General features: G+C 48.0%; 4 protein-coding genes across 9 annotated transcripts in view; 3 read left to right on the top strand and 1 right to left on the bottom strand.

The window, feature by feature from the left end:
* The window catches only part of PTPN18 (protein tyrosine phosphatase non-receptor type 18), a 41,743-nt gene extending 38,370 nt beyond the window's left edge, over positions 1-3,373 (top strand). For all 3 annotated transcript variants that reach the window (XM_044305507.1, XM_044305505.1, XM_044305506.1), the window contains exon 17: positions 3,092-3,373. In XM_044305507.1, the coding sequence (XP_044161442.1) occupies positions 3,092-3,156 (65 nt within the window). In that variant the 3' untranslated portion in view covers positions 3,157-3,373. The remainder of the gene's footprint in view (positions 1-3,091) is intronic.
* Positions 3,374-6,840: 3,467 nt separating this feature from the next.
* On the top strand, positions 6,841-13,773 carry TUBA3E (tubulin alpha 3e). The gene is made up of 5 exons (XM_044306725.1): positions 6,841-7,781; positions 8,257-8,479; positions 9,112-9,260; positions 11,145-11,825; positions 13,333-13,773. The coding sequence occupies exons 1-5, from the start codon at positions 7,779-7,781 to the stop codon at positions 13,624-13,626; spliced, it is 1,350 nt and encodes a 449-aa protein (XP_044162660.1). The 5' UTR covers positions 6,841-7,778; the 3' UTR covers positions 13,627-13,773.
* On the bottom strand, positions 12,441-21,069 carry IMP4 (IMP U3 small nucleolar ribonucleoprotein 4). 3 transcript variants are annotated; one of them, XM_044306726.1, is made up of 10 exons: positions 20,952-21,069; positions 20,248-20,356; positions 20,093-20,176; positions 18,956-19,065; positions 17,356-17,488; positions 15,248-15,402; positions 15,068-15,162; positions 14,917-14,990; positions 13,841-13,930; positions 12,441-12,679 (listed from the first exon to the last, which is right to left on the bottom strand). In XM_044306726.1, exons 1-10 carry the CDS (start codon positions 20,952-20,954, stop codon positions 12,654-12,656), a joined length of 879 nt encoding a protein of 292 aa, XP_044162661.1. In that variant the 5' UTR covers positions 20,955-21,069; the 3' UTR covers positions 12,441-12,653. The 3 variants fall into 3 exon arrangements, with proteins under 3 accessions (XP_044162661.1, XP_044162663.1, XP_044162662.1); XM_044306728.1 differs by lacking the exon at positions 13,841-13,930 and having other exon boundaries at positions 12,443-12,679; positions 20,952-21,068; XM_044306727.1 differs by lacking the exon at positions 12,441-12,679 and having other exon boundaries at positions 13,769-13,930.
* On the top strand, positions 21,057-26,341 carry CCDC115 (coiled-coil domain containing 115). 2 transcript variants are annotated; one of them, XM_044306730.1, is made up of 6 exons: positions 21,057-21,201; positions 23,822-23,967; positions 24,081-24,184; positions 25,446-25,558; positions 25,732-25,893; positions 25,973-26,341. In XM_044306730.1, exons 1-6 carry the CDS (start codon positions 21,105-21,107, stop codon positions 26,083-26,085), a joined length of 735 nt encoding a protein of 244 aa, XP_044162665.1. In that variant the 5' UTR covers positions 21,057-21,104; the 3' UTR covers positions 26,086-26,341. The 2 variants fall into 2 exon arrangements, with proteins under 2 accessions (XP_044162665.1, XP_044162664.1); XM_044306729.1 differs by having other exon boundaries at positions 25,443-25,558.
* The last annotated feature ends 27 nt before the right edge of the window (positions 26,342-26,368 follow it).

Genomic DNA, 26,368 nt, shown 5'->3' with positions numbered 1-26,368 from the left:
CGCCTGAGCAGGGTTATACAAATCAGTATGAACGCGCCCTAAGGCCCCATGACCGTATTTTCAGTCCGCATGCGATACGCATTTTTTGATTCATTCATTTCAATGGGTCTGCAAAAGATGCGGACAGCACATCTGTCTGTCCATCCGCCGCCGGCCTGCAGAAAGATAGAACATGCCCTTAAGGGAGGCTTCTCGTCACGTTTTATGCCTCCGCTTGACGTATACGTTACAAAAAAAAGGGTACAAAAATGCAGCACACCACGTTCTAGTATTCTGCAAAGTCCGGTAAAAAAAACTTACCGGTATATGTTTTTTTTTTACAATGGAACTCTGGTGAACGGATACCCCTGTATGGCATCAGTCTGAGGCATCCGTTTAACGTATACGTTAAAAGGATGGGGAACACGTGATGTGAACCCACCCTAACTTCTACAGTTAAGTTCTACAGTTAAAAAAAATAGCTGCTGCATGATTTTCGGATCCGCTGTTTGGGGGGCACGTACGGTCGTGTGCATGGGGCCTTACCCTGTGGCTGTGCTGGGAATCAATTAATATGGAATCCAAAGCAGCTTTCTGATTTACAGACCATGCCAAAGAGCTTCCCGGAGATACTGTAGATTGTGCTTAAAGGGGCGCTCTTCCACCGTTTACTTAAGAAAAAATAGGGCCATAGAAGAAAACTTTGGGGGTCATTTATCAAACAGAAATCTGCCTAAATTAGGCGTATTCCTGGCACAAACTTTGGTGCTATTGTCATTTGGACTGTAATCTGTGACAAAAAAAGTGGGCATGGCGTGGGCAGGGGAGGCAGACCCGTCTTATTTACTATTTTCTACGCCTGTTTTAGGCGTAGAAAAGGGTCTAAATGTAAGACAGCAAGGACGCGGCGGCGGATCTTTGAAGTTATGTAGTGGCCGGCGCCTCTTCACTGCCAGCGCAGGGCTTTATTAAGACCGGCGTATAAAACATCACTCTAAGGCCTCATGCACACGACAGTATTTTTTCACAGTCCGCAAAACGGGGTTCCGTTGGTCCGTGACCGTTTTTTCGTCCGTGGGTCTTCCTTGATTTTTGGAGGATCCACGGACATGAAAAAAAAGTCGTTTTGATGTCCGCCTGGCCGTGCGGAGCCAAACGGATCCGTCCTGAATTGCAATGGAAGTCAATAGGGACGGATCCGTTTGACGTTGACACAATATGGTGCAATTGCAAACGGATCCGTCCCCATTGACTTTCAATGTAAAGTCAGGAGTCCCTTTTATACCATCGGATCGGAGTTTTCTCCAATCCGATGGTATATTTTAAATTGAAGTGTCCCCATCACCATGGGAACGCCTCTATGTTAGAATATACCATCGGATTTGAGTTACATCGTGAAAACTCATACCCGACAGTATATTCTAACACAGAGGCGTTCCCATGGTGATGGGGACGCTTCTAGTTAGAATATACTACAAACTGTGTACATGACTGCCCCCTGCTGCCTGGCAGCACCCGATCTCTTACAGGGGGCTGTGATCAGCACAATTAACCCCTCAGGTGCCGCACCTGAAGGGGTTAATTGTGCGTATCATAGCCCCCTGTAAGAGATCGGGTGCTGCCAGGCAGCAGGGGGCAGACCCCCCCTCCCTCCCCAGTTTGAATATCATTGGTGGCACAGTGTGCACCCCCCCCCAGCCCCCGCTCCCTCTATTGTATTTATAACATTGGTGGCACAGTGTGCGGACCCCCCGGCCCCCCCTCTATTGTATTTATAACATTGGTGGGCCCGCACACTGTGCCACCAATGTTATAAATACAATAGAGGGAGGGAGGGGGGCCGGGGGCCGGGGGGGGGAGGGGGACGACGACGACGCACACTGGCCACCAATGTTATAAATACAATAGAAGGAGGGGGGGGGGGCGCACACTGTGCCACCAATGATATTCAAATTGGGGTGGGAGGGGGGTCTGCCCCCTGCTGCCTGGCAGCCCCTGATCTCTTACAGGGAATATGATACGCACAATTAACCCCTTCAGGTGCGGCACCTGAGGGGTTAATTGTGTTGATCAGAGCCCCCTGTAAGAGATCGGGTGCTGCCAGGCAGCAGGGGGCAGTCATGTACACAGTTTGTAGTATATTCTAACTAGAAGCGTCCTCATCACCATGGGAACGCCTCTGTGTTAGAATATACTGTCGGATCTGAGTTTTCACGAAGTGAAAACTCAGCTCTGAAAAAGCTTTTATGCAGACGGATCTTCGGATCCGTCTGTATGAAAGTAACCTACAGCCACGGATCACGGACACGGATGCCAATCTTGTGTGCATCCGTGTTTTTTACGGACCAATTGACTTGAATGGGTCCGTGAACCGTTGTCCGTCAAAAAAATAGGACAGGTCATATTTTTTTGACGGACAGGATACACGGATCACGGACGCAGATGACAAACGGTGCATTTTCCGAGTTTTCAACTGACCCATTGAAAGTCAATGGATCCGCAGAAAATCACGGACAACGGTCGTGTGCATGAGGCCTAAGGCTACTTTCACACTTGCAGCAGAGTGATCCGGCAAGCAGTTCCGTCGCCGGAACTGCCTGCTGGATACGGCAAAACGTATGCCAACTGATGGCATTAGTAAGACTGATCAGGATCAGGATCAGTCAGAAAAATGCTTTGAAATGCCAGATCCGTCTTTCCGGTGTCATCTGGAAGAAACGGATCCGGCATTTATTTTTTTCCTCTTTTTTTCCGTGTGCGTTTCTGAACCATATCCGCACCCAAATTCACAATTTCTGACAGCAGTGTTTGGTGCGGGTTCTGCCGCCGATCTGACCCTTCATTGGAAAAGGGTGAAATCCGCAGATAAAACTGCAAACATAAGTGACGCGCTGCAGATTTAGAAAATCCGCGTAGAAAAGATCTGCAAAGTGTAGGTGAGATTTGTGTCATCTCATACACTATGCTGGAACCTGTACTGCGCTACGGGAAAACCGTGCGTATTGCGCAGCGTGTGCAGGTGGCCTAAGGCTTGCCTGGGGTGGACGTGGTGGACATGATATTCGCCTGCCTGCAGCGTTCTCCCACTAAAACGCTATTTCTTCATTTACAGGATTTAACTGCCGTATAGGTAAACCTAAAGGACCCCGTGACCCCCCCGCTGAATGGAGCCGATGAGCCATCACTAGACTATATAACGTAAAGGCGTTTCAGGCTGTTCGCTCGCGCTGTGTGATATTCCACGGACTGGTCACCCTTATGGACAAACAGCATGTGAAGTGCCTAAGAAGATGGACGGGGGTCCTGAGCTGACATCAATGGATTGTCTGTGTGTGTGATGGTTGTGTGCTGCCATGTACGGAGCATGAAATACATGTTGGCGGATGTATCTGTAGTGCTGTGTACACTGTCAGGCGGGGGGCGGACGCTGGCCATGACATAGGTATCTTTGTTCCTCCCTGAAGAAACGCTCTTTTGAATGATAATTCGGAGGTTATCAATATATGGTCACTATTTCCCAGGTGTTCCCCGACCTGCAGCAAAAAAAAATGTAGAACATGTCCTATTCTTGTCCGTTTTGCGGAAAAGGACAGGCATTGTTTCAATGGATCTGCAAAAAAAAAGTCACATGGATGTCATCCGTTTTTTTTTTTTTGCGGATCCGTGTTTTGCAGACCGTTGTGTGTATGAGCCCTTAACTGAAATGCCAAAGTGCGACTAAAGAAAATAAATTTGGTTCCGTAAAGCGAATCAGCACAGTCCTAAGTGTTCAGGACCCTCGTTTTATTTCTGCCGTGGAGCAGTATGGCGCCTGGAGGTTATCGCCGACTGAAGTACGCCGCAAGGTGTTCCATGGTTTCTGTTTTATTACCTTTCATGAAGCGTCTAGTTTACCGGTTGAGTTAACAGATGAACAAGCTCCGTCCTGCCGGACCCCCCTCATCTGTGGTCGAGGGATCTCTGCCTGGAAACGGCAAACAAGAAGCCTTCCATTAGGTCAGGGGGCAGCGGATCCCACCGAGCTGAGAATAACTGCAGGGCGTGCACACACTGGCGGCATAGTGTGACAGGACCGCCTCAGGACTTGAACTATCTTCTAAAGCCTCTCGTCTTATGTCCCAAATAAAGGTAAAACCGCAGGACAAGGACAGTGGCTGCAGCTAAAGGGGTTATCACATGACTAATGTACAACATCATATAGCACATGTCAACCTCTTTCTAACAAAGCTAGAACCAGCCCTGTACCTCACATGGATCCAGAGATCTCCCCATTCATTGCTCTGCTAGATTTATATCAAGCTGACAGCTCAGGGGCGTGCCCTTTCTGCGCATCTCAGGGGGCGTGTCCTTTCTGCGCATCTCAGGGGGCGTGTCCTTTCATCTGCAGCTCAGAGAGCATCTTTTCTGCTGGAGCTCAGGGGGCGTGTCCTTTCTGCTGCAGCTCAGGAGGCAATTAAAGGATGAAACTGAGCATGTGCGAGCATCTCAGTAAATAGAAAAAACAAATAAGGCTGGGCTCACATCACATTTTTGCCATCCATTTGATGTATATGTTAGAAAAATAGTAAACAGATGCCCCTGTATGAAATCAGTCAGAGGCATCCATTTAACGTATGCGTTAAATGGATGGGAAAAACGCCAATGTCATCCCAGCCTAAGGAAAAAAAAAACTAGCAGCAGACGGCGCTATACAACAAGGGCTCATGCACACGGGCGTATTTTCAGTCCACATCCAGGCGGTGTTTTCTGTGGATCGGATGTGGAGCCATTCATCTCAATGGGGCCGCAATAAAGGCGGAAGGAAGCAAACTGATGCCGCCTGGTGCGGTGTCCTTCAGCTGCGGTATTACAGGCACAGGATGAATGGACGCCGCCTCTCTACTCACTTCATAGGAGTCCTGGACACAGCTGTCTGCGACCACTTCTCCATTCCGGTCCGGCCTGGATGCAGCAGCTGGGGTCCACCTCACCACGTTCCCCTGTCCCACGTGGTGAGGTGTCCACTATTCTGGGGACAGATGCAGGTCCAAGAGGTGGGACCTGAGAAAACCCCTTTAGAGCTCATGCACATGGCCGTAGCCGTTTTTGCGGTCTGCTAGTTGCGGATCTGCAAAACACGGATACCGGCCATGTGCATTCTGCAATTTGTGAAACTATGGTCGTGTGCATGAGACCTCAAGGTCCCAGAGGTGTCTGACTTGTAGCACCGCTAATATAATGTTGTGTAATTGGTGTCTAACACAAGAAAAACTTTTGCAAAAGAAAAGGTTTTAGCCCAAAAATTTAAAAAATTATATCGTCTCCATAGCACACTGAAAAATAGATTTTCTATGGCAGCGAGCTACAACATGGCCGTCTGCATACGGCAGGTCCGCAATACACGGGCATCGGCCCGTGTGCACTTCGCATCACGGATGTGGACTCGTTCACATGAATGGGTCTGCAATCACGGAGATGCGGAATGGAAGCACGGATCGGAACCCCATGGAAGCACTACGGAGTGCTTCTGTGGTGTTTCTGTCCGTGCCTCCGCACCGCAAAAAAAAAAATAGAACTTGTTCTATTTTTTGCGGTGCGGACGGATCACGGACCCATTCAAGTTGAATGGGTCTCGATCTGTCCAGGCCGCCGCACGCTAATTGCAGTCCCCAATGCACGGAACAGATGCACAACGTTCGTGTGCAGGAGGCCTAACTTGTTTTCTCATTTTAAGGGTCCATTCACACGTCCGCAAAATGGGTCCGCATCCATTCAGCAGGTGCGGACCCATTCATTTTCAATGGGGTCGGAATGCGCTGTCCGCATCCGCATTTGCATTGCAATTCCGTTCCGCAAAAAACATAGAACATGTCCTATTGTTGTTCGCAATTGCGGACAAGAAAAAGCATTTTTGCTATGAGAGTGCCGGCGATGTGCGGTCCGCAAAATGCGGAACGCACATTGCCGGTGTCCGTGTTTTGCGGATCCGCAAAACACATACGGACGTGTAAATGGACCCTAACCCCTCCAATTTTTATCTCTGACCACCCCTTTAATGTTTAGATGCACTTTCAAAAAGCTTTTGATACGTCATAGTGACCATCAAAGGTTTTGTTCTGTGGGGTCCGGGGGCTGAGACCCCCCACCGATCACTTAAATGAGGCGCTTTCAGACGGCTTCTGCCTCCTCATTTTAGTGATCGTTGGGGGGTCTCAGGAATCAGACCCCCTCCGATCAAACCCTATGACATTTCAAACGTTTTCCGATGGCGTAATTAACTTCAATAAGCCCAAACTATTCCAAATTACTATTTTTCACTACGTTTAACCTGCTTTACGCAACACCCGGCGTCTGCCATGCTGGCCTGTCCTCCACAGACGTACCGTATGCAGATGTAATTCTGTATATTACCACAGGTGAAACGCCCTTTTTTTTGTAAAAAAATAAAAATAAATGTTATTTTTTTACTGCTAAATTATACACAACAGATGCGACGTGTGCCTATACATTTAAGGCTACTTTCACACACGCGTTTTGGCTTTCCGTTTGCGAGATCCGTTCAGGGCTCTCACAAGCGGTCCAAAACGGATCAGTTTTGCCCTAATGCATTTTGAATGGAAAAGGATCCGCTCAGAAGGCATCAGTTTGGCTCCTTTCCGTCTCCATTCCGCTCTGGAGGCCGCCTGCAGCGTTTTGCTGTCCGCTTGACGAAACTGAGCCAAACGGATCCGTCCTGGCACATAATGTAAGTCAATGGGGACGGATCCGTTTTCTATGACACAATCTGGCACAATAGAAAATGGATCCGTCCTCCATTGACTTTCGATGGAGTTCATTAAGGATCCGTCTTGGCTATGTTAAAGATAATACAAACGGATCCGTTCTGAACGGATGCAGACGGTTGTATTGTCTGAACGGATCCGTTTGTGCAGATCCAAGACGGATCCGCACCAAACGCGAGTGTGAAAGTAGCCTAATGTAAGCAACAAAAACATGGACAGAAGTGTTAAAATGTCCTACAGGATGTTGCCTATGGTTGTAGTATATATGCTGAATCAATGCGCCAAATATGGACCCAAAACATGATGTGAACAGGGCCCTATTAGCACACTGTGAGGTAATTTACATGGCTGCCTGGATTGGGGAGGTGTTGATGCACCCAAAGATGTGCACATTGTATGGCATCCTTCAGGAAGCAGAGCACTGGTGGTACACTTTCTGCCATGTTCACACTACTGAGAAAAGTCCTCATCAGTCATGGAAAAACAAACAAAATGGCGGTGACTAAAATGGCTGCTGTGAGGAAAGAGAAAGAACTTTTATTCATGCCCTATTACTAATACATTGTATTGTGAGGAAATATTCCTTATTTCATCAATGATAAATGTATGGAGGGGATTCACAGTTATGTCCTCAGCCCTGTATGAGGGAGACCTGAGGTAACGCACACTCCCGCCATTCCCACATCACTACTGTAAACGACCGTTACAAGCCAACTTCCCGCGCAGTGGTCCATGACCAGCCAACCAATCATTAACTGTCCCCAGCAGCCTAGCAACCAATCACAACCTGCGCGCGGCACCGCTAGAGATGGCAATAAGCTATTGCAGGGACAACTGACTGGACTTGCCCCGCCCCCCTTTGCACTCTCATCCAATCAATAGTGGAAGACAAGCTCGAGCGCACCGCAGGTGTCATATAAACAGCGGCCAGCGGGAGAAGCGGCAGTTGGCGCGGAGCTGCGTAGCAAGAGAGACTGGGTTCCAGAGAGCTTGGACTCGCAAGAATCTTACGATAGACCTACCTCTGCGGAAATAACAATGGTAAGACAAGGTTCCACTCCACAGAGGGACGCCTGGGGCCAAGGTGCGCAATACGGGGTCCGTTTTGGAAGGGATAAACGCGCAGTCCGAAGTCCACGCCTGGGGTTGGGTAAACGATGAGTGAGGAGCCTGATTGCTGAGAGCGGGGGAAAGAGCTAGGCTGTGATTGGGCGGAGGCGTGGCTGACAGTTGGTGGGAGGAAAGCCAGCGTCACGTGTCATGATCCCTGCGTGTGATTGGCTGACTGTCTCCTCTATGCTGACCAGACTTCTTGGAGAAGCCGGGTGTGATGTGTAACATGCTCAGCCTTCCCCTAAGGAACCTTGGGCAGGTTTACTGAGGCTGCTGCATTGTCTTGAGTTGTGTATTGCAGCTGGTGTTGATTTTCCAGGTCTGGCAGACAAGAGATCAGAAGTAATATCATTTCCACGTCTCCTGGATATTGACATTTACAGACACTGTGTTGTTCTTGCAGCGCGAGTGCATTTCAGTCCACGTTGGTCAGGCTGGCGTTCAGATTGGCAATGCATGCTGGGAGCTGTACTGCCTGGAGCATGGCATTCAACCCGATGGACAGATGCCCAGCGATAAAACCATTGGCGGAGGAGACGACTCCTTCAGCACGTTCTTCAGTGAGACAGGAGCCGGGAAACATGTCCCCAGGGCTGTGTTTGTGGATTTGGAGCCCACGGTTGTTGGTAAGTAGCGGATGTGAGGCTGATAACTGATGCTGTGTGATCAGATTGGAACATATGGGGTCATTTATCAAGCTGGTGTGAAGTGACACTGGCTTAGTTGCCCATAGCAACCAATCAGATTCCTCCTTTCATTTTCCAAAGGAGCTGTCTAAAATAAAAGGTGGAATCTGATTGGTTGCTATGGGCAACTAAGCCAGTTTTATCTTGCACCAGTTTGATAAAAGACCCCCATAATCCACATTGACTAGTACCAGTTTCTATATTAAAGAGGTTTTCCCATCTCAGACAATGGGGGCATATCGCTAGGATATGCCCCCATTGTCTGATAGGTGCAGGTCCCACCGCTGGGACCCGCACCTACAATGAGAACAGACCAGGGAAATGAACGGAGGGCACACTGCGCATGCGCAGCCGCCCTCCATTCATTTCTATGGGGCCGCCAAAAATAGCCGAGCGCTGTTTTTCCGGAACACTTGGGACAGGAATTTAATATTGCAGGAAGTTTTTAGAATAATATAGACTTGTTCTTGGAGGGGGGCTTATGATTAGCTCCGAGCTGCTCACTATCTGCACGTCATCACATTAGGGGATCTGTGGGGGATCCTGCTTATTACAGATGTGTTCCTGTTTAGATGAGGTGCGCACCGGCACATACCGGCAGCTCTTCCATCCCGAACAGCTCATCACAGGAAAGGAAGATGCAGCCAACAATTATGCTCGGGGACATTACACCATCGGGAAGGAGATAGTTGATTTGGTCCTAGATCGCATACGCAAGTTGGTGAGTGCCTATAAAAACTGAGGTTCTTCTGAACGCTCCTTTACTTCTTTTTGAACTTCTTTGGTAGAGAAATACATCAGTGAAAGTCATGACACTTTACCCCCCCAGCTGTCCACGTGAGAACCACCTATACACTGTAGAGCCGTGGTCTCTGCATCTCGGTAGCTAATAGTCTTCTGTATGTGCAGAAAATTCTGCTGCCTCTATCTGTGAACGTGTTGAACGCAAAGAGGCAGATTTACTAATCCCCACTGCCTACTGTGTATATATGTACTATCTGCACATGCCCCATGCAGATATCACGTATATACACATGCAGGCAGCGCTTTAATCCCAGAGCTGATCAGCGCTGGGATTAAAGCTCCTGTAGCAGGAGCAGGTCGAGTCCCGGCTGACAGACAGGAGTGGTTTATTACCGCTTCTGCCCTCTCCTGTGCTGGCAGGGTGGAGAGCAGGAAACGGCAGAGCCACCTCCTCTGTTGGTCCCGGCGGTGTCTGGAGCAGAGCTGCAGGGTCTATAGAGATCCTGATAAGCTCTGCCTGTGTGTCATGCCCCCACAGGGGTTTGTTTTCCCCTGTAACTTGGGCTCCTGTGGATGCCCCAGTTACAGTGGAAACAGTGAACAAAAAAAAAAAGTTAAAAATAACAAAGGTTTCACAAGACATTTAGCTAGAGAACTGATAGCAACACACTGAGCATGCTCGACCTAACAAAGGCTCAGAACAGGTCGATGCCGTGGTAATTTATGAGGAAACACAGTGGGAAGCAGTGGAAGAAAACTAGTTTTAGAACTACTGAACGGATCCTGAGCGCATAAGATCAAAGTTCGGGCGGATCAGATTGTGACGACCCAGACGAAGTTAAGGCGAAACCCGGGTCGGGCTATTTTACATGCTCCATGCAAGTCATTTTATTGTGAGTAGAATAAATCATATGTTTAACAAAAGATTCGGGTATTGCACTATGATTTGTTCCTCTTGAAGGAAATTGCTTTGCTGGTGGGTATCGAGACCTTACACTGGGGATGCATCGGTGGAGCCGTGAAATCTCCAGGAATACTTCTTGTTTGTGAAACACTCGCCCTTGAAGTCTAGCGCGGACCCATATGTATGTACTTTCTTGAATTATATTGTAGAAGGGACTTACTCCAACCTTTTGGGACTGGTGCTGAATTGTTCCTGGTATCACACAGAAATTTTATTTGTGTCTTTGAACAAAAAAAAAAAAAGTCAGTGTCCTCCAGAGATCTTTCAATGACCTCCTGGGCAACATATTATGTGCCAAAAAGAAATTAAAATATAAGTTAAAAAAAAAAATAATAATAAAAAAAATACAAATAAAACAAATTAAAAATGCAGTCGCTAACAGAAACCGTCACCATAGTTGCCCCCTTCTCTCAAACCTATACATGTTATGTATGAAAACGATCGTCACAAAATAGAGAACCCATTGCAATAATTAATTTTTGTCAGTTTTAATATTTAAGAAATAAAAAGCTATAATTTAAAATTACTTTTTAATAATAATTAGCAGTTTTCCTTCAAATTAAACCTAAAAAAGAAAAAAAAAACATTCTAATAAAAAGCACTAAGTGTCAAGTAAACAAAAAATCCCAAATAAAAAAAAACTACGGTCACCAGATTTTTTGAGCAACTTGAGCCAACATAAAATCTTGCCAATTGTTTGCACAGCCCCAACATGTGCAGCTGGGACCTTCTAGTGACCCGTTGGGGTAAAGAGTCAGGATTTTACACATTTACAGCCCTTTTATAGGTTTTTATGTGATGTGAAAAGCTGCGGGTTTGGTTTTGTGTCCGCCCTGCAAGCTTCATATTTTGTATTGTTGAGCAATGTAGTGATGTGAAGTGTCATCTTTCTCGCAGGCTGATCAGTGCACGGGCCTACAAGGTTTCCTCATTTTCCACAGTTTTGGAGGAGGCACAGGCTCAGGATTTGCCTCACTCCTCATGGAGAGACTCTCCGTAGATTATGGCAAGAAGTCCAAGCTTGAGTTTGCAATCTATCCAGCACCACAAGTCTCCACAGCTGTGGTGGAGCCATACAACTCCATATTAACCACTCACACAACTCTGGAGCATTCAGATTGCGCTTTTATGGTCGACAACGAGGCCATTTACGACATCTGTCGCCGAAACTTGGACATTGAGCGTCCAACATACACAAACTTAAACCGTCTCATTGGGCAAATCGTGTCCTCCATCACTGCCTCTCTGAGGTTTGATGGAGCGTTGAATGTGGATCTCACCGAATTTCAGACAAACCTGGTTCCGTATCCGCGCATCCATTTCCCGCTGGTCACATATGCTCCTGTCATCTCCGCAGAGAAGGCCTACCATGAGCAGCTGTCTGTGGCTGAAATAACCAACGCCTGTTTTGAGCCAGCAAACCAGATGGTGAAGTGTGACCCTCGCCACGGCAAATACATGGCGTGCTGCATGTTATACAGGGGAGATGTTGTACCCAAGGATGTCAATGCTGCCATTGCAACCATTAAGACAAAACGCACCATTCAGTTCGTAGACTGGTGCCCGACAGGATTCAAGGTTGGTACTGCAAAAAACAAGATCATACAATAAAGAGGGATAAATGAAAACAGCGGCACTCACCCGTGTGTTTCAAAAGACTTCGGCAGCTTTATTCATTCAAAAGTTTCATCAGGCAGGGGGCGGATATTCACAGGCACGCATTGATCAGCGGCGGCCGTTTCGCGCTACATGCGCTTCTTCTGGCTGGACGCACAGCCAGAAGCGCATGTAGTGCGAAACGGCCGCCGCTGATCAATGCGTGCCTGTGAATATCCGCCCCCTGCCTGATGAAACTTTTGAATGAATAAAGCTGCCGAAGTCTTTTGAAACACACGGGTGAGTGCCGCTGTTTTCATTTACCTCTCACCACGTTCACATTGAATCTTACCCGTGCAGCCGAGCACCACCGATCGTGTGTTGTCCTCTCCAGCCGTTAACAGCATATGATCCTTGTGTATGCGGCCGGGATAGTGGTGCCGCCCTCTACCTCACTTGTTACATACAATAAAGAGGTACGGGCGATTTTATTTATTTTTCTGTATGAAAGGGCTTGTGAAAGAATGGGTGCGATTTTGGCAGGATAACACCCCCCCCCCCCCCCCCCCTATTCTTGCACAACCCCTTTAGTCAATATCCATTACATTTTATGAAGAAATGGGGCCTGTAGTCATTTACTCCATAACCCCCTTCTGTATCACTTGGTGGGGCATATGGACATCATAGAAGTGAGACCTCTGGCAGCAGAGTAGATCTGAGGGGGCATTCACACAACGTATTTTCAGTCTACATGGGATCCGCATTTTCATCTATTTATTCCAATGGGGCTGTGAACAGCAGACCATGTGTTCACATACATGTCTGTTTTGCAGCCCCTGTAAAAAAATAATAATAATAATAATTTCCTATTGTCTACAAAAAGGACAGAAGGTGCTGATCCACAAAACCGATCTGGTGCTGTGACTGCCCCCTTGTGTTCAGTGTGATGCCACGATACTCAGCACCTGCTCTTATTTAGGCCAGAGTCTCTGAACGGCTATTAGAGCGAGTTCTGTAATTTCTCTTTCAGTTTCTCTTCCCTCAATTATATTTAAAAAAAAAAATGGAAGAAAATGAAAACTTGAATAATCACAGTCACATTACCTCACACACAGACCAATCAGTCTAGCTTAGGCCTCGTTCACATCTCGGTGGATCCAGAAGGCTGTTTCAGCACAGAGCCGCCTGCCAGATCCTCAACTTCCCTTCCGGATCCCCTTCGACTGCAATGAGGTCCGGTGGTGATCCGGCAAAAATACTGGGTTTCGGCTGGAAGAAAACCATTGCCTGCAGCAGTTTATATCCAGCTGAAACCATATTTTAATTTTTTTTGCCAGAAATTGGCCAGACCTCATTGCAGCAGATGGGGATCCGGCAGTGAAGTTGAGGATGCAGCAGGCCTCTATGTGCAGAAACAGCCTTCTGGATCCACAAACAGATGTGGATGAGGCCTTAGTGCTTAAGGAACCATTGCTTTGTCTCTGTACAGGTCGGAATCAACTATCAGCCTCCGACAGTGGTGCCCGGAGGAGATCTGGCCAAAGTGCAACGTGCGGTATGCATGCTGAGCAACACTACGGCCATTGCAGAGGCCTGGGCCCGGCTAGATCACAAGTTTGATCTGATGTATGCCAAGCGTGCCTTTGTGCACTGGTATGTTGGAGAGGGCATGGAGGAAGGAGAGTTCTCAGAGGCCCGGGAAGATCTGGCAGCGCTGGAGAAGGATTATGAAGAAGTGGGAATAGATTCAGTGGAGGAGGAAGCGGAGGGCGAGGAATACTGAGCTTCTAGACGGTACCGGCAGATGTTAGAACCGTTAGTCCTGTTACGTTATCATTCATATTTTCAGTTACTTGTTCTTATCCAGTTACATTTTACAGCCATTAAACAGACGCTGTGTTCACTGAATTGATGTCACTTCGCCGTCTGGTTCTACAAAAGATCTTTATTTACACTCATCACACACAGGAACAATCATTCATCGCTGAGATACTTCCTCTTCTTGGCGGTGTTTGTATACGGATGCCAGCGCCACTCCACCTCTGCTGTGTTCTCATTCTCCAGGGTGCCCAGTTTAATCATATACACTGCAAAGATGTACAACCAGTTATAAGTGAGGAGCACCGAAGACGACTTAAAAGACTCTCCTGCACCTGGGCAGCACAGGATGCAGAAGAGGAGGCGCCACATGGGTAAATTACATGACCACCGACATCTTAAAGAGGACCTTTCACCAGGATACATGTATTGAAATAGTTATATTACCTTACAGTGCGGCCCCCAGTAATGTCTTTCCGCTTTTCTTTTTTTTTTTCCTTCAAAGGAGCCCCCCTTTCGTCCGCTGTGGTCCCGTTTGTTTTGCTAATGAGGCGATTCGGTTCAACTAGGCGGGGACTTGAATTTGCCCTGGGCGCGGTTATCTTCTCCCTGGCTGCGAGCGCATGCAATCAGAGCGCCCCACTCTTAGCCAGGGAGAAGGAGCTGCGATTCTTGTGAGAACTTGAGCTCCTTCTCCCTGGCTAAGAGCGAATCGCCTAATTGAACCGAATCGCCTCATTAGCATATGAGGCCGCAAAACAAACGGGGACTACAGCAAACGAAAGGGGGGGACCTTTGAAAAAAAAAAACAGAAAGACATCACTGGGGGCCGCACTGTAAGGTAATATAACTATTTCAATACATGTATCCTGGTGAAAGGTCCTCTTTAAGATGCTATAGATGCAGCAGCCTGTTTACATACGGCACCTCACAGGTCAGTGTTTGGCATCTTGGGCATTTAATCTGAAAGCAAACCCAACCCTTTAACCCAAGCAGATAATGGAGGGAGTAGCCTGCAGGCCCTCAACAATGAAGCCTTCTGACAGGTTTAAAGCTATATTATTTTCAAGGCCTTAGTGTGTAGGGCCAAGGCACTCTCCAGTTGTAAACTACAACTCCCAGCATGGCCTGGGAGTCTCTGTCTCACTACTAAGACAGACATGGCTTGCAGACCCCTGGTCTATACTGGGAGTGCAGATATTATCCTGGAAGAGGATTTTGGCAAAATAATTCATTTTTCTCCATCATCACTTACATTTCATCTCAAACCGGGGCCCAATTTCAGACAACTCGATATTGCGGTGGTCAGTCTTCCTGTAGACGTGGTGCCTGCAGTAACACAGCTGAGTTATAGCACTGGGACAGAAGGGTGTCGGCACGGGCGCAGCCCAGAACACAGGACCTACCTAAAGGAGATGTAGTCATCCTGATTTGCAAAACTCATCACTCGCTTGCTCTCGTCCTTGGGCACAGGGAACAAATACTTCAGGATATCGGACACCTGGGGGCAGTAAAACAAGTGTATATAAAAAGGCATGACATATATATATATATATATATATATCTGCCTACAGAGCTGGCCTTACCCGCCGTCCGAGCCTGGAGGTGAAGTTGTGGAAGACGAGGTGTGGGTAAGCCTCGGACATGGTGCCCAGGTCTGGAATATCGTGTCTCATAACCACGTTACAAAGGGTGAAATATGCAGTGGGCCCAAAAGGAAGATGGCTCACGATCAGCCCATCTGAAAGATGGAAACGGCAACATCCTAAATCTGATCCAACACTGAGCCTAATACATACAGATATAGCAGAGCTGAAGATGTTATAGAGCTCAGTGTGGAATCTGATAACTGGTTTATGTAATGAGATGACAAACAGCTCTGCTGCATCTATACATTTCCAAAAGAGAATAAACACCAGTTCATACTATGCTGCATTCTGCTCAGTGACCAGGCTCTCACGACTATCAATAGCTTAACCCCTTATCGCATAATGCCGTACATGCACAGCATTAAGTGCCTGGAATAGTATGGAGTGGGCTGCTACACTGATCCTGCGGCATCGCACCGCGTTTAAAGGGAGTCTTTCACCTAATCTGAGCGTTTTAGACCGCTCCGATCCGGTTATAGACTCTTTAACCCTCATTACGATCATACCTTTCTCTTATGTGTCCCTCGCCCAGATAATGAAAATAACACTTTTTAAACTTATGCAAATTACCTTCTGAAGGTGCCCAGGGGCGGCGTTACTGGGCGATGTGCCCAGAAAAACACACCTCCAGCCGGCGGACGTCACGAGCGGCACCAGAGGACGGCGGGCTGGGAACTGGCCCGCACCTGCGCACTGCTCTGCCCATTATGGGCAGATGAACAGCTTTTCATATTGCGCATGCGCCGGCCAACTAAAGACAGCCGGCCGGCGCATGCACAATATGAAAGGATGTTCCTTTGCCCATAATGGGCAGAGCAGTGCGCAGGTGCGGGCCAGTTCCCAGCCCGCCGTCCTCTGGTGCCGCTCGTGACGTCCGCCGGCTGGAGGTGTGTTTTTCTGGGCACATCGCCCGGTAACGCCGCCCCTGGGCACCTTCAGAAGGTAATTTGCATAAGTTTAAAAAGTGTTATTTTCATTATCTGGGCGAGGGACACATAAGAGAAAGGTATGATCGTAATGAGGGTTAAAGAGTCTATAACCGGATCGGAGCGGTCTAAAACGCTCAGATTAGGTGAAAGACTCCCTTTAAACAAATGCGTTCGCAGCAGCGCCCGTGAGGTAAGGCAGAGGGATGCGGCTCCCTCTGTCCTCCGATCGGAGCCCCCACATCAGTGAAATTGTGGAGCTCCAATCGGTTACCATGGCAGCCTGGACGCTTCTGAAGCCTTCGGTGCACGAGATACAACTCGGCAGGCACAGTGTAATCCCTACTGTGTGATCTCTATTAGGGTGAGTGGGACAAGGGATCAGTTTAAAAAATATATAATAATATATTAAGTTTAAGTCACCCCTCTTTCTCAATTTTACATATAAAAATATATAAGCAATAATAAAAAACTGATTAGGTATCGGCGTGTCAAAAAATGTCTGAACTATCAAAATCCAAAAAGATAAATAAATAAATTCTGCACAGTGAACGCTGTAATGGAAAAAAAAATTAAAACACAATTAGTCATTTTTTTTCTCACCTTTTACCCCCCAAAAAACGGAATAATAGTGATCAAAAAGGTGTACAGACCACAAAAATGGTACCAATAAAAACTAGTTCATTCTGCAAAAAACAAGCCCTCGTGCAGCTCTGTAGGCCGAAATATAAAAATGTTATGAGGTCAGAAAATGCTACGGAGTTCTGGAGATAGGCGAGCGCTCTGATCGCCTCCGGAACTCCCATAGAAATGGAGCAGCCACGCACGTGTGTGACCAGCCACTCCGTTCTCGTGATCAGTGGGCGTCCCAGTGGTAGGACCCCCACTGATCTAATACTTATCCCCTATCCTGTGGCCGTACAGTTCTCTTGAACCAGATGCTGTACTGCGCATGCGCCCATCACCAACCACCACCCCAGTTTCTAAGTATTCATATTTCAGTGGGATGCTGGACAGATCCCGATGACCCCCATCATCCCTACTACATGACACATGCTGAGATCCTCCATATATGTGACTGTTATAACCTATGGCAGACGGAAGGAAGGCTCCACCAACCTGGCATGCCTCTGTGCTCATGGACGATGACGAAGTCGGTGACGTCGTTGGCTCTGCAAGCCTGGACCAGCGATCCCATCTCATGTTTTCCTCTGTTCATGCGCTGGGCGTTGGGAAAAACCAACTTTAACTCCTAGACAATGACAAGAACGTCACACTAAGGCCTCAGGCACGGCGTCCGCAAAATATGGACGCGGTCCACAGGCACGCCACATTCTGGTGTGGAGCCCCTTGTGGACCAATAAAGTACATGTTCTATGTTTAGCAGAACTCATTTCCATAGCCTCAGGCAATATTGATTCTGTTTGTGGCCTGTTATCTAAAAAGTTACTTATTTTTTTTTACATTAAAAGACAAAATGAAGGAAATTTATGTTTGTGTTTCAAAAAGCCTTGTGTGACAATAAAATATTCACAGCACGTGTGTTGTCTTTTTCTTTTTTTTATTACCGATTTCTTGAGATATTAGTGTATTGATTCAGTGTCTATACCGTAGATGTGTTTTCTTTTCACGCTTGCGTTGCTGGATTCCGGCAGCCTACTCACCGCGCCTGCGCAGAATGCTGAACGGTGCGAGATTTCCACAGGGCAGGCAGAACGATGCCCGGCCCTGTCAATCAACACTTGGGAGGAGGACTTGAGGTGGGAGCTTTTAGGTGCAGGAGCAACGCCCCCCCCCCCTCCTCCTAGAGGCTCATTTACATATTATAAAAGGAAGAATTCTACAGTAACGGGGGCGCGGATAATCAGACAGTTTAATACCGAAAATTCTAGTGACAGAAACCCTTTAAATAAATAAAAGATAAAAATCTGTAGAAAAATAAGGGCGCTTTCACACTTGCTTTAAACTTTTCCGGTATTGAGTTCCGTCCTCGGGGCCCAAAAACGGAAAAAAACTGATCAGTTTTATTCTAATGCATTCTGAATGGAGAGCAAATCCGTTCATTATACAGTTCAGTCACTGTACGGTTTTTGGACCGCATGCTGCGGTATTTTCTCCGTCCAACACTTGCATGCGGAATTATTTTACATTGAAATGCATTAAAGGGGTATTCCCATCGCTAGGATATGCCCCCATTGTCTGATAAGTGCGGGTCCCACACTTATATCGAGAACGGAGCGGGGAGCGCTGTGGCTGGAGGACCCCAGATTTCCCGGGGTCCGTCCACCACCAAGCGCTAATCCCCGCCTCTCCCATAGAAGTGAATGGGAGCGTGCCGGGCGCATGCGCGGCCAATGCTTCCATTTTTATGAGGCAGATCTACAGTATAGACACAGAATCAATACACTAATATCTCAAGAAATCAATAATAAAAAAGATAAAGGAAGTGACACCCGTGTGCTGCGAGTGTTTTACGGTCACAGTTACTCTTTAGATAAGAGGCCACAAACAGAATCGATGTAGCTACTGAAATACGAGAGCCTAAAATATTCTGGGCCGAAATGGGTCTTTGTTTCTAAAATGTTTTGCGGAAAGCACACGGAAGTCAGTGGATCCGCAACAAAACGCAGCAAGCGCACGGAACGCTTGAGGCCCAACAAGTCGCAGCCGGCGGACACAGATTGGGGGGGGGGGCGGACTGTCCTGCGCCATTTCATACCTTGGCAAACATTTTCAGTCGTGAACTTGGGTCCCTCGACGTTGTGATCATCACCTTTGGGTCTTCAACACCGGCCCACCTATACTCATCATCCACATGTGAGGACACGCCTGGGAGGATTCAAGGGGGAAAGGAAAGCGGGCTTAAAGGGGGTGATAACTGCTAGATCGGAGGGGCCCGACCACTCTGCTGAACGGGGTGGCAGCGAGCTTTCCCGACAGGCGACACGTGTGTCCCAATGGTCACCCCCCCCCCCCACACACACAATCGAGCAATGATCACCCATTTAGGGGGTGGGTGTACACTGCTTATAAATCTGTATAAGGCCTCTTTCACACGGGTGTGTGCGCCTTGTTGCCGTTTTGCGGATCCGCATCTGGGGCATTGCCGTTCTGTGGGCATTCCGCATCACGGATGCGGACCCATTCACTTGAATGGGTCCGCAAATCCGGAGATGCAGAACAGAAGCACTACGGAGTGCTTCCGTGGGGTTTCGTCCCGTACTTCCGCAAAAAGATAGAACATGTCCTATCTTTTTGCGGAACGGCCGGATCGCAGACCCATTCAAGTGAATGGTTCCGCGATCCGCTGCCCTACGGACTGTGCTTGTGCATTGCGGGCCGCAGCACGACCACGGGGCGCACACGCCTGTGAGAAAGAGGCCTGAGCAGAATACCCCTTTAACTATACATCATACTGCTCTGAACAGACCACAGCTGATCCGCATGCGTCACGGTACAATGCAGAGTTCCACCCGGGCCGCTATATTAGGGTCCATTCACACGTCCGTATGTGCTTTGCGGACCGCACATCGCCGGCGCTCTCATAGAAAATGCCTTTTCTTGTCCGCAATTGCAGACAACAATAGGGCATGTTCTATTTTTTTGCGGAACGTTAGTGCGGACAGCACATTCCGGCCCCATTGAAAGTGAATGGGTCCGCACCTCTTCCGCAACATTGCGGACGTGTGAATGGACCCTTAGTCTGAGATCACATCTGTGTTGGGGGCAACGCCATATTCTTCCCGTTAAAACAGCAGAAGGCAAGACGTACAAGGGACAGATGTGGGCGTGCCATGTCTGTGGGAGCAGTGACCTCATGCTGGGTCTTGTAGTCCCACTGGCCCCTTGTTCTTACCTTCACCGCCTTCATCATCAAACTCGAGCTGCTTCTGCAGGGACAGGGCGTCTCTGCGGATCTCGGTGGGGATGAGCCGGTTTTCTGTGGACACAGAGGGTCGGTCAGCGTCTGTATTCTGCACCTTCCCCGTAATCTGCTACCCCGCCACCTACCTTCCAGCGCCCGCTTTAACCGCTGCTTCTTGTCTTCTATGCTGTGCTGTTTGGCCTCCTGAGCCTTCTTGTAGAGGTATTCCCTCCGGAGACGAGCCTCCCTGCGCAGCTACAGAAGGTCCACAGAATCAGGGGCGTGCCCCCTTCACACACAAGGTCCGATGACTGACCCCCACCCCAGCAGTCTTCATCAGAGCGATGTGGCACATGCCAGACTTCTAGTCGGGGGGTCCGGGCTAGTCCCGGCAGTCAGACCCTGACCAGTCTGGTATTTACCTATGGATACCTCTGCTAATAGCGGCGTGTATAATGGTGGTGTAACACACGGTACCCCCCCAACACATAGCGTACGGGCGGCCATCTTCCAAACCGCCGCCGCCTCCTCTACGTGCTCATACACCGATAGGCCCTGCTGACATACCCTTTACTTTACTAGTGAATTTCAAGATAACATGGATCCCACAAAGGATCCCCGCCTCTATTAGCCAGGACTGGACCTAATGGGTTAAAAGGGACTGTCCCTTTAAATAACAACTTTGGCTCTGCTACATCTATATGAATGATAGTACTGAGGAGAGGCCGTGATACACATGCAGTGCACCCTAATAGGAGAATATATATACACAGCCCCGCACTGTGTCCACCCCTGACTCCCTCACTATATACCCTCTGGCTATCATGTAATCCCACAGCCCACTACTCACCATGGTGGCGGCCGGGTGTCACACGTGGAGACGATCACTACAACCCGCCGGTGAGATCAGCTGCCCTCACTAAACATGGCGCCGCGCCACTTCCGGGTACCAGGCTGGAGACGAGAAGTACTTCCGGGTTTGGGAAGGTCGTGTGAGAAGTAAATGTCAGAAGGTGCGAAGTGGGGAGCGGTGATGTATGAGGAGTTCTGTCAGACACCGGCCCAGGAGACGGCACCTCACGTCAGAGGCTCCGCAGACGGTACGGTGTATAGTGGGCTTAGATACAGCGCTCAGGAGACGAAATAGCCCACGTGATAGACTTAGATACACAGCTCAGCAGGCAGTATCACACAGGATAGGATTAGATACACAGCTCAGCAGATAGTATCACACAGGATAGGATTAGATACACAGCTCAGCAGACAGTATCACACAGGATAGGATTAGATACACAGCTCAGCAGACAGTATCACACAGGATAGGATTAGATACACAGCTCAGCAGACAGTATCACACAGGAGAGGATTAGATACACATCTCAGCAGACAGTATCACACAGGATAGGATTAGATACACAGCTCAGCAGAGAGTATCACATAGGATTAGATACACAGCTCAGCAGACAGTATCACACAGGACAGGATTAGATACACAGCTCAGCAGACAGTATCACACAGGATAGGATTAGATACACAGCTCAGCAGACAGTATCACACAGGATAGGATTAGATACACAGCTCAGCAGACAGTATCACACAGGATAGGATTAGATACACAGCTCAGCAGACAGTATCACACAGGATAGGATTAGATACACAGCTCAGCAGACAGTATCACACAGGATAGGATTAGATACACAGCTCAGCAGACAGTATCACACAGGATAGGATTAGATACACAGCAGCAGACAGTATCACACAGGATAGGATTAGATACACAGCTCAGCAGACAGTATCACACAGGATAGGATTAGATACACAGCTCAGAAGACAGTATCACACATAATAGGATTAGATACACAGCTCAGCAGACAGTATCACACAGGATAGGATTAGATACACAGCTCACCAGGCAGTATCACACATAATAGGATTAGATACACTGCTCAGCAGACTGTATCACACAGGATAGGATTAGATACACCGCTCACCAGGCAGTATCACACAGGATAGGATTAGATACACAGCTCAGAAGACAGTATCACACAGGATAGGATTAGATACATAGCTCAGCAGACAGTATCACACAGGATAGGATTAGATACACAGCTCAGCAGAGAGTATCACATAGGATTAGATACACAGCTCAGCAGACAGTATCACACAGGATAGGATTAGATACACAGCTCAGCAGACAGTATCACACAGGATAGGATTAGATACACAGCTCAGCAGACAGTATCACACAGGATAGGATTAGATACACAGCTCAGCAGACAGTATCACACAGGATAGGATTAGATACACCGCTCACCAGGCAGTATCACACAGGATAGGATTAGATACACAGCTCAGCAGACAGTATCACACAGGATAGGATTAGATACACAGCTCAGCAGACAGTATCACACAGGATAGGATTAGATACACAGCTCAGCAGACAGTATCACACAGGATAGGATTAGATACACAGCTCAGCAGGACAGTATCACACAGGATAGGATTAGATACACAGCTCAGCAGACAGTATCACACAGGATAGGATTAGATACACAGCTCAGCAGACAGTATCACACAGGATAGGATTAGATACACAGCTCAGCAGACAGTATCACACAGGATAGGATTAGATACACAGCTCAGCAGACAGTATCACACAGGATAGGATTAGATACACAGCTCAGCAGGACAGTATCACACAGGATAGGATTAGATACACAGCTCAGCAGACAGTATCACACAGGATAGGATTAGATACACAGCTCAGCAGGCAGTATCACACAGGATAGGATTAGATACACAGCTCAGCAGACAGTATCACACAGGATAGGATTAGATACACAGCTCAGCAGACAGTATCACACAGGATAGGATTAGATACACAGCTCAGCAGACAGTATCACACATGATAGGATTAGATACACAGCTCAGCAGACAGTATCACACAGGATAGGATGAGATACACAGCTCAGCAGACAGTATCACACAGGATAGGATGAGATACACAGCTCAGCAGGCAGTATCACACAGGATGGGATTAGATACACAGCTCAGCAGGCAGTATCACACAGGATGGGATTAGATACACAGCTCAGCAGACAGTATCACACAGGATAGGATTAGATACACAGCTTAGCAGACAGTATCACACAGAAGAGGATTAGATACCCAGCTCAGCAGACAGTATCAGACATGATAGGATTAGATACACGGCTCAGCAGACAGTATCACACAGGATAGGATTAGATACACAGCTCAGCAGACAGTATCACACAGGATAGGATTAGATACACAGCTCAGCAGACAGTATCACACAGGATAGGATTAGATACACAGCTCAGCAGACAGTATCACACAGGATAGGATTAGATACACAGCTCAGCAGACAGTATCACACAGGATAGGATTAGATACACAGCTCAGCAGACAGTATCCTATTTGACAGGATTAGATACGGCAGCTCAGCAGGCAGGATGTAACATGCCAGGCTCAGAACACAGTGTCAAACATGTTAGGCTTAGATACACCAGCTCAGCAGATGTTATCAGCGGCTTAGATACACTGGGTTAGCAGTTGGTCTTAGATACACTGGCTTAGCAGTTGGTCTTAGATACACTGGCTTAGCAGTTGGTCTTAGATACAGCGGCTCAGCACACATGAGAAGCTTAGATACTCAGCAGAGATGTGACCGTGACATCGCTTTGTTCTGTCTCTCCCCAGGTTCTCCAACCACAAACATGGCGCCGTCTGTGGACGAGACCGCGGTGGACGTGAGTCGGCGTCTGGACCAGCTGCTGCTGCGACTCCTGGACGACCTGGAAGCTCTGAAGGAGAAGAGACAAAGTCTGAACGCCCTGGTGGAGGAGGTGAGTCCTGGGCCCGAGTCACTGCAAAGCATTCTGGGACACTGCCCCGTTCTGTGTACTCAGCCCCCCTGCAGAGTCTCCTCTATAACCGGCCGCTCTGTGTCCTGTTGCAGGGATGGTTCTGCCTCTCCCAGTCTCGATATTCCATGGGGAATCACTCGGTGTCCTCCCTGCAGTATCAGCCAGAGATGGCGCCCTCTGTGCGTGTCCAGGACAGGTGAGCACTGCACCGCTTCCATCTCCTGCTGTAGGAAGTATCATCTATCTCATAGGCTTAGATACACCAGCTCAGCAGACAGTATCTTATATAATAGGATTAGATACACAGGCTCAGGAGACAGTATCTATACAATAGGCTTAGATACACCAGCTCAGCAGACAGTATCTTATATAAAAGGATTAGATACACAAGCTCTGCAGACAGTATCATATATAATAGGATTAGATACACAGGCTCAGGAGACAGTATCTATACAATAGGCTTAGATACGCCAGCTTAGCAGACAGTATCTATACAATAGGCTTAGATACGCCAGTTTAGCAGACAGTATCTTATATAATAGGATTAGATACACCAGCTCAGCAGATAGTATCTTATATGATAGGATTAGATACACCAGCTCTGCAGACAGTATCATACATAATAGGATTAGATACACAGGCTCAGGAGACAGTATCTATACAATAGGCTTAGATACACCAGCTCAGCAGACATTATCATATATATTAGGATTAGATACACCAGCTCTGCAGACAGTATCGTATATAATAGGATTAGATACACCAACTAAGCAGACAAAATAGCCCACATGATAGGCTTAGATACACAGACTCGGAAGACAGTATCACACATAATAGGATTAGATATGGCGGCTCAACAGACAGTATCATATACGATAAGATTAGATACAGAAAACAGTATAATATATAATTGGCTGAGATACACCAGCTCAGCAGACAAAATAGCTCACATGATGGGTGTAGATACAGCAGCGCAGCAGACAGGATGCCACATGATAGGCTTAGATACTGTAACTCAGAACACAGGATCACACATGATAGACTTAGATACAGCTGGCTCAGCAAACATCACCCTGTTATTCTCAGGGTCCCTTCACACGTTCGTCGTTCTGGTTCTGCATCCGTTCCGCATCTTTGTGGAACAGGTGCGGACCCGTTCATTTCAATGGGGCCGCAAAAGATGCGGACAGCACGCCGTGTACCGTCCCCATCCGTAGTTCCGTTCCGCGGCCCCGCAAAATAGATAGAGCATGTCCTATTCTTATCCGCAATCTCAGACAAGAATAGGCCTTTCTATCATAGGCCTGGCCATGCGCGGTCCGTAAAATGTGGAGCGCACATGGCCGGTGTCCGTGTTTTGCGGACGTGCGAATGGACCCTCAGTGGGACCTCGTCCCATCCCACACCCCTGTGTATACAGCAGATACAGTAATTCCTCCATGTCTCTTCACCAGCAGTGCGGAGGATGGAGTGACGACCTTCACCGTAGAACGTGTTCAGCCGGGGAATCGGGACAAAGGGAAGGAAGAGACGTTACAGGAAGTGGAAAACATTGGCGCTGCGGATCAAGGTGCGTCCATGTTTTATTGAATGATACAGATGATGGACTGCGCTTTGGTGATGGAAGAGGGTGAACAAGCAGCAGACTGTAGGCTTCAGTCATCTGCCGTAGCCGTTGCCACCCAGCTTTCCAGAGTCTATACTTTTTTTTTTTTTTTCCTATTTTGTCTCATTTTCTTCTAGTCCTGAGGCATCGAGGTCGTAAAGGCATCACGGAGGCACCTAAACCCACTACCACAGAAGAACCTGAGAAGCCCAAACCACCCTCGACCAATGACCCCCTCCGCTGGTTTGGCGTCCTGGTCCCTCAGAGCTTACGACAAGCGCAGAGTAACTTCCGGCAAGGTGCGTCAGTGGACTGTGCGACTGTGAACCCAGTCCTGCCCCTGCCGAGGTATCAACAATCTCGTTTCTTCCCCTCCAGGGATCCTTCTGGCTGCTGACATGGCTTCTCTACAGAGCGGCATCGATGAGACCCGCAAGCAGTATCGGGCTTTGCTTGCCCAGAAGAAACGGGAAGAAGTTCAGTCCGGCTGAGGGTCGGCCATAAATTTTTCCAAAAACCTTGATGGAGGACCAAAAATTTAACCTACCAATAGGGGGCGTTAGACTTGGGGACGTTCACAGTGGTGGGTTTGCACTGCTTAGTGGTCTGGGAGATGATATGTCTGTTCTTTTCACGATGACGCTGTATCTACCGTTTGGGTGATTTCTGTATTGTCTGATCATTTTCGAGACCGGCTTGTGAAGCTGCAAGTTCAGAGCTCCTTTAATAAACTTGCATTCACTTGTATGATCTGTGGGGTGGAATTATTTGGGC

This window comes from Bufo gargarizans, chromosome 9 (assembly GCF_014858855.1).
Source record: "Bufo gargarizans isolate SCDJY-AF-19 chromosome 9, ASM1485885v1, whole genome shotgun sequence".
NCBI lineage: Eukaryota > Metazoa > Chordata > Amphibia > Anura > Bufonidae > Bufo > Bufo gargarizans.
The sequence above is the reverse complement of the archived record's forward strand: the minus strand, read 5'-3'. Positions and strand labels throughout refer to the sequence as shown.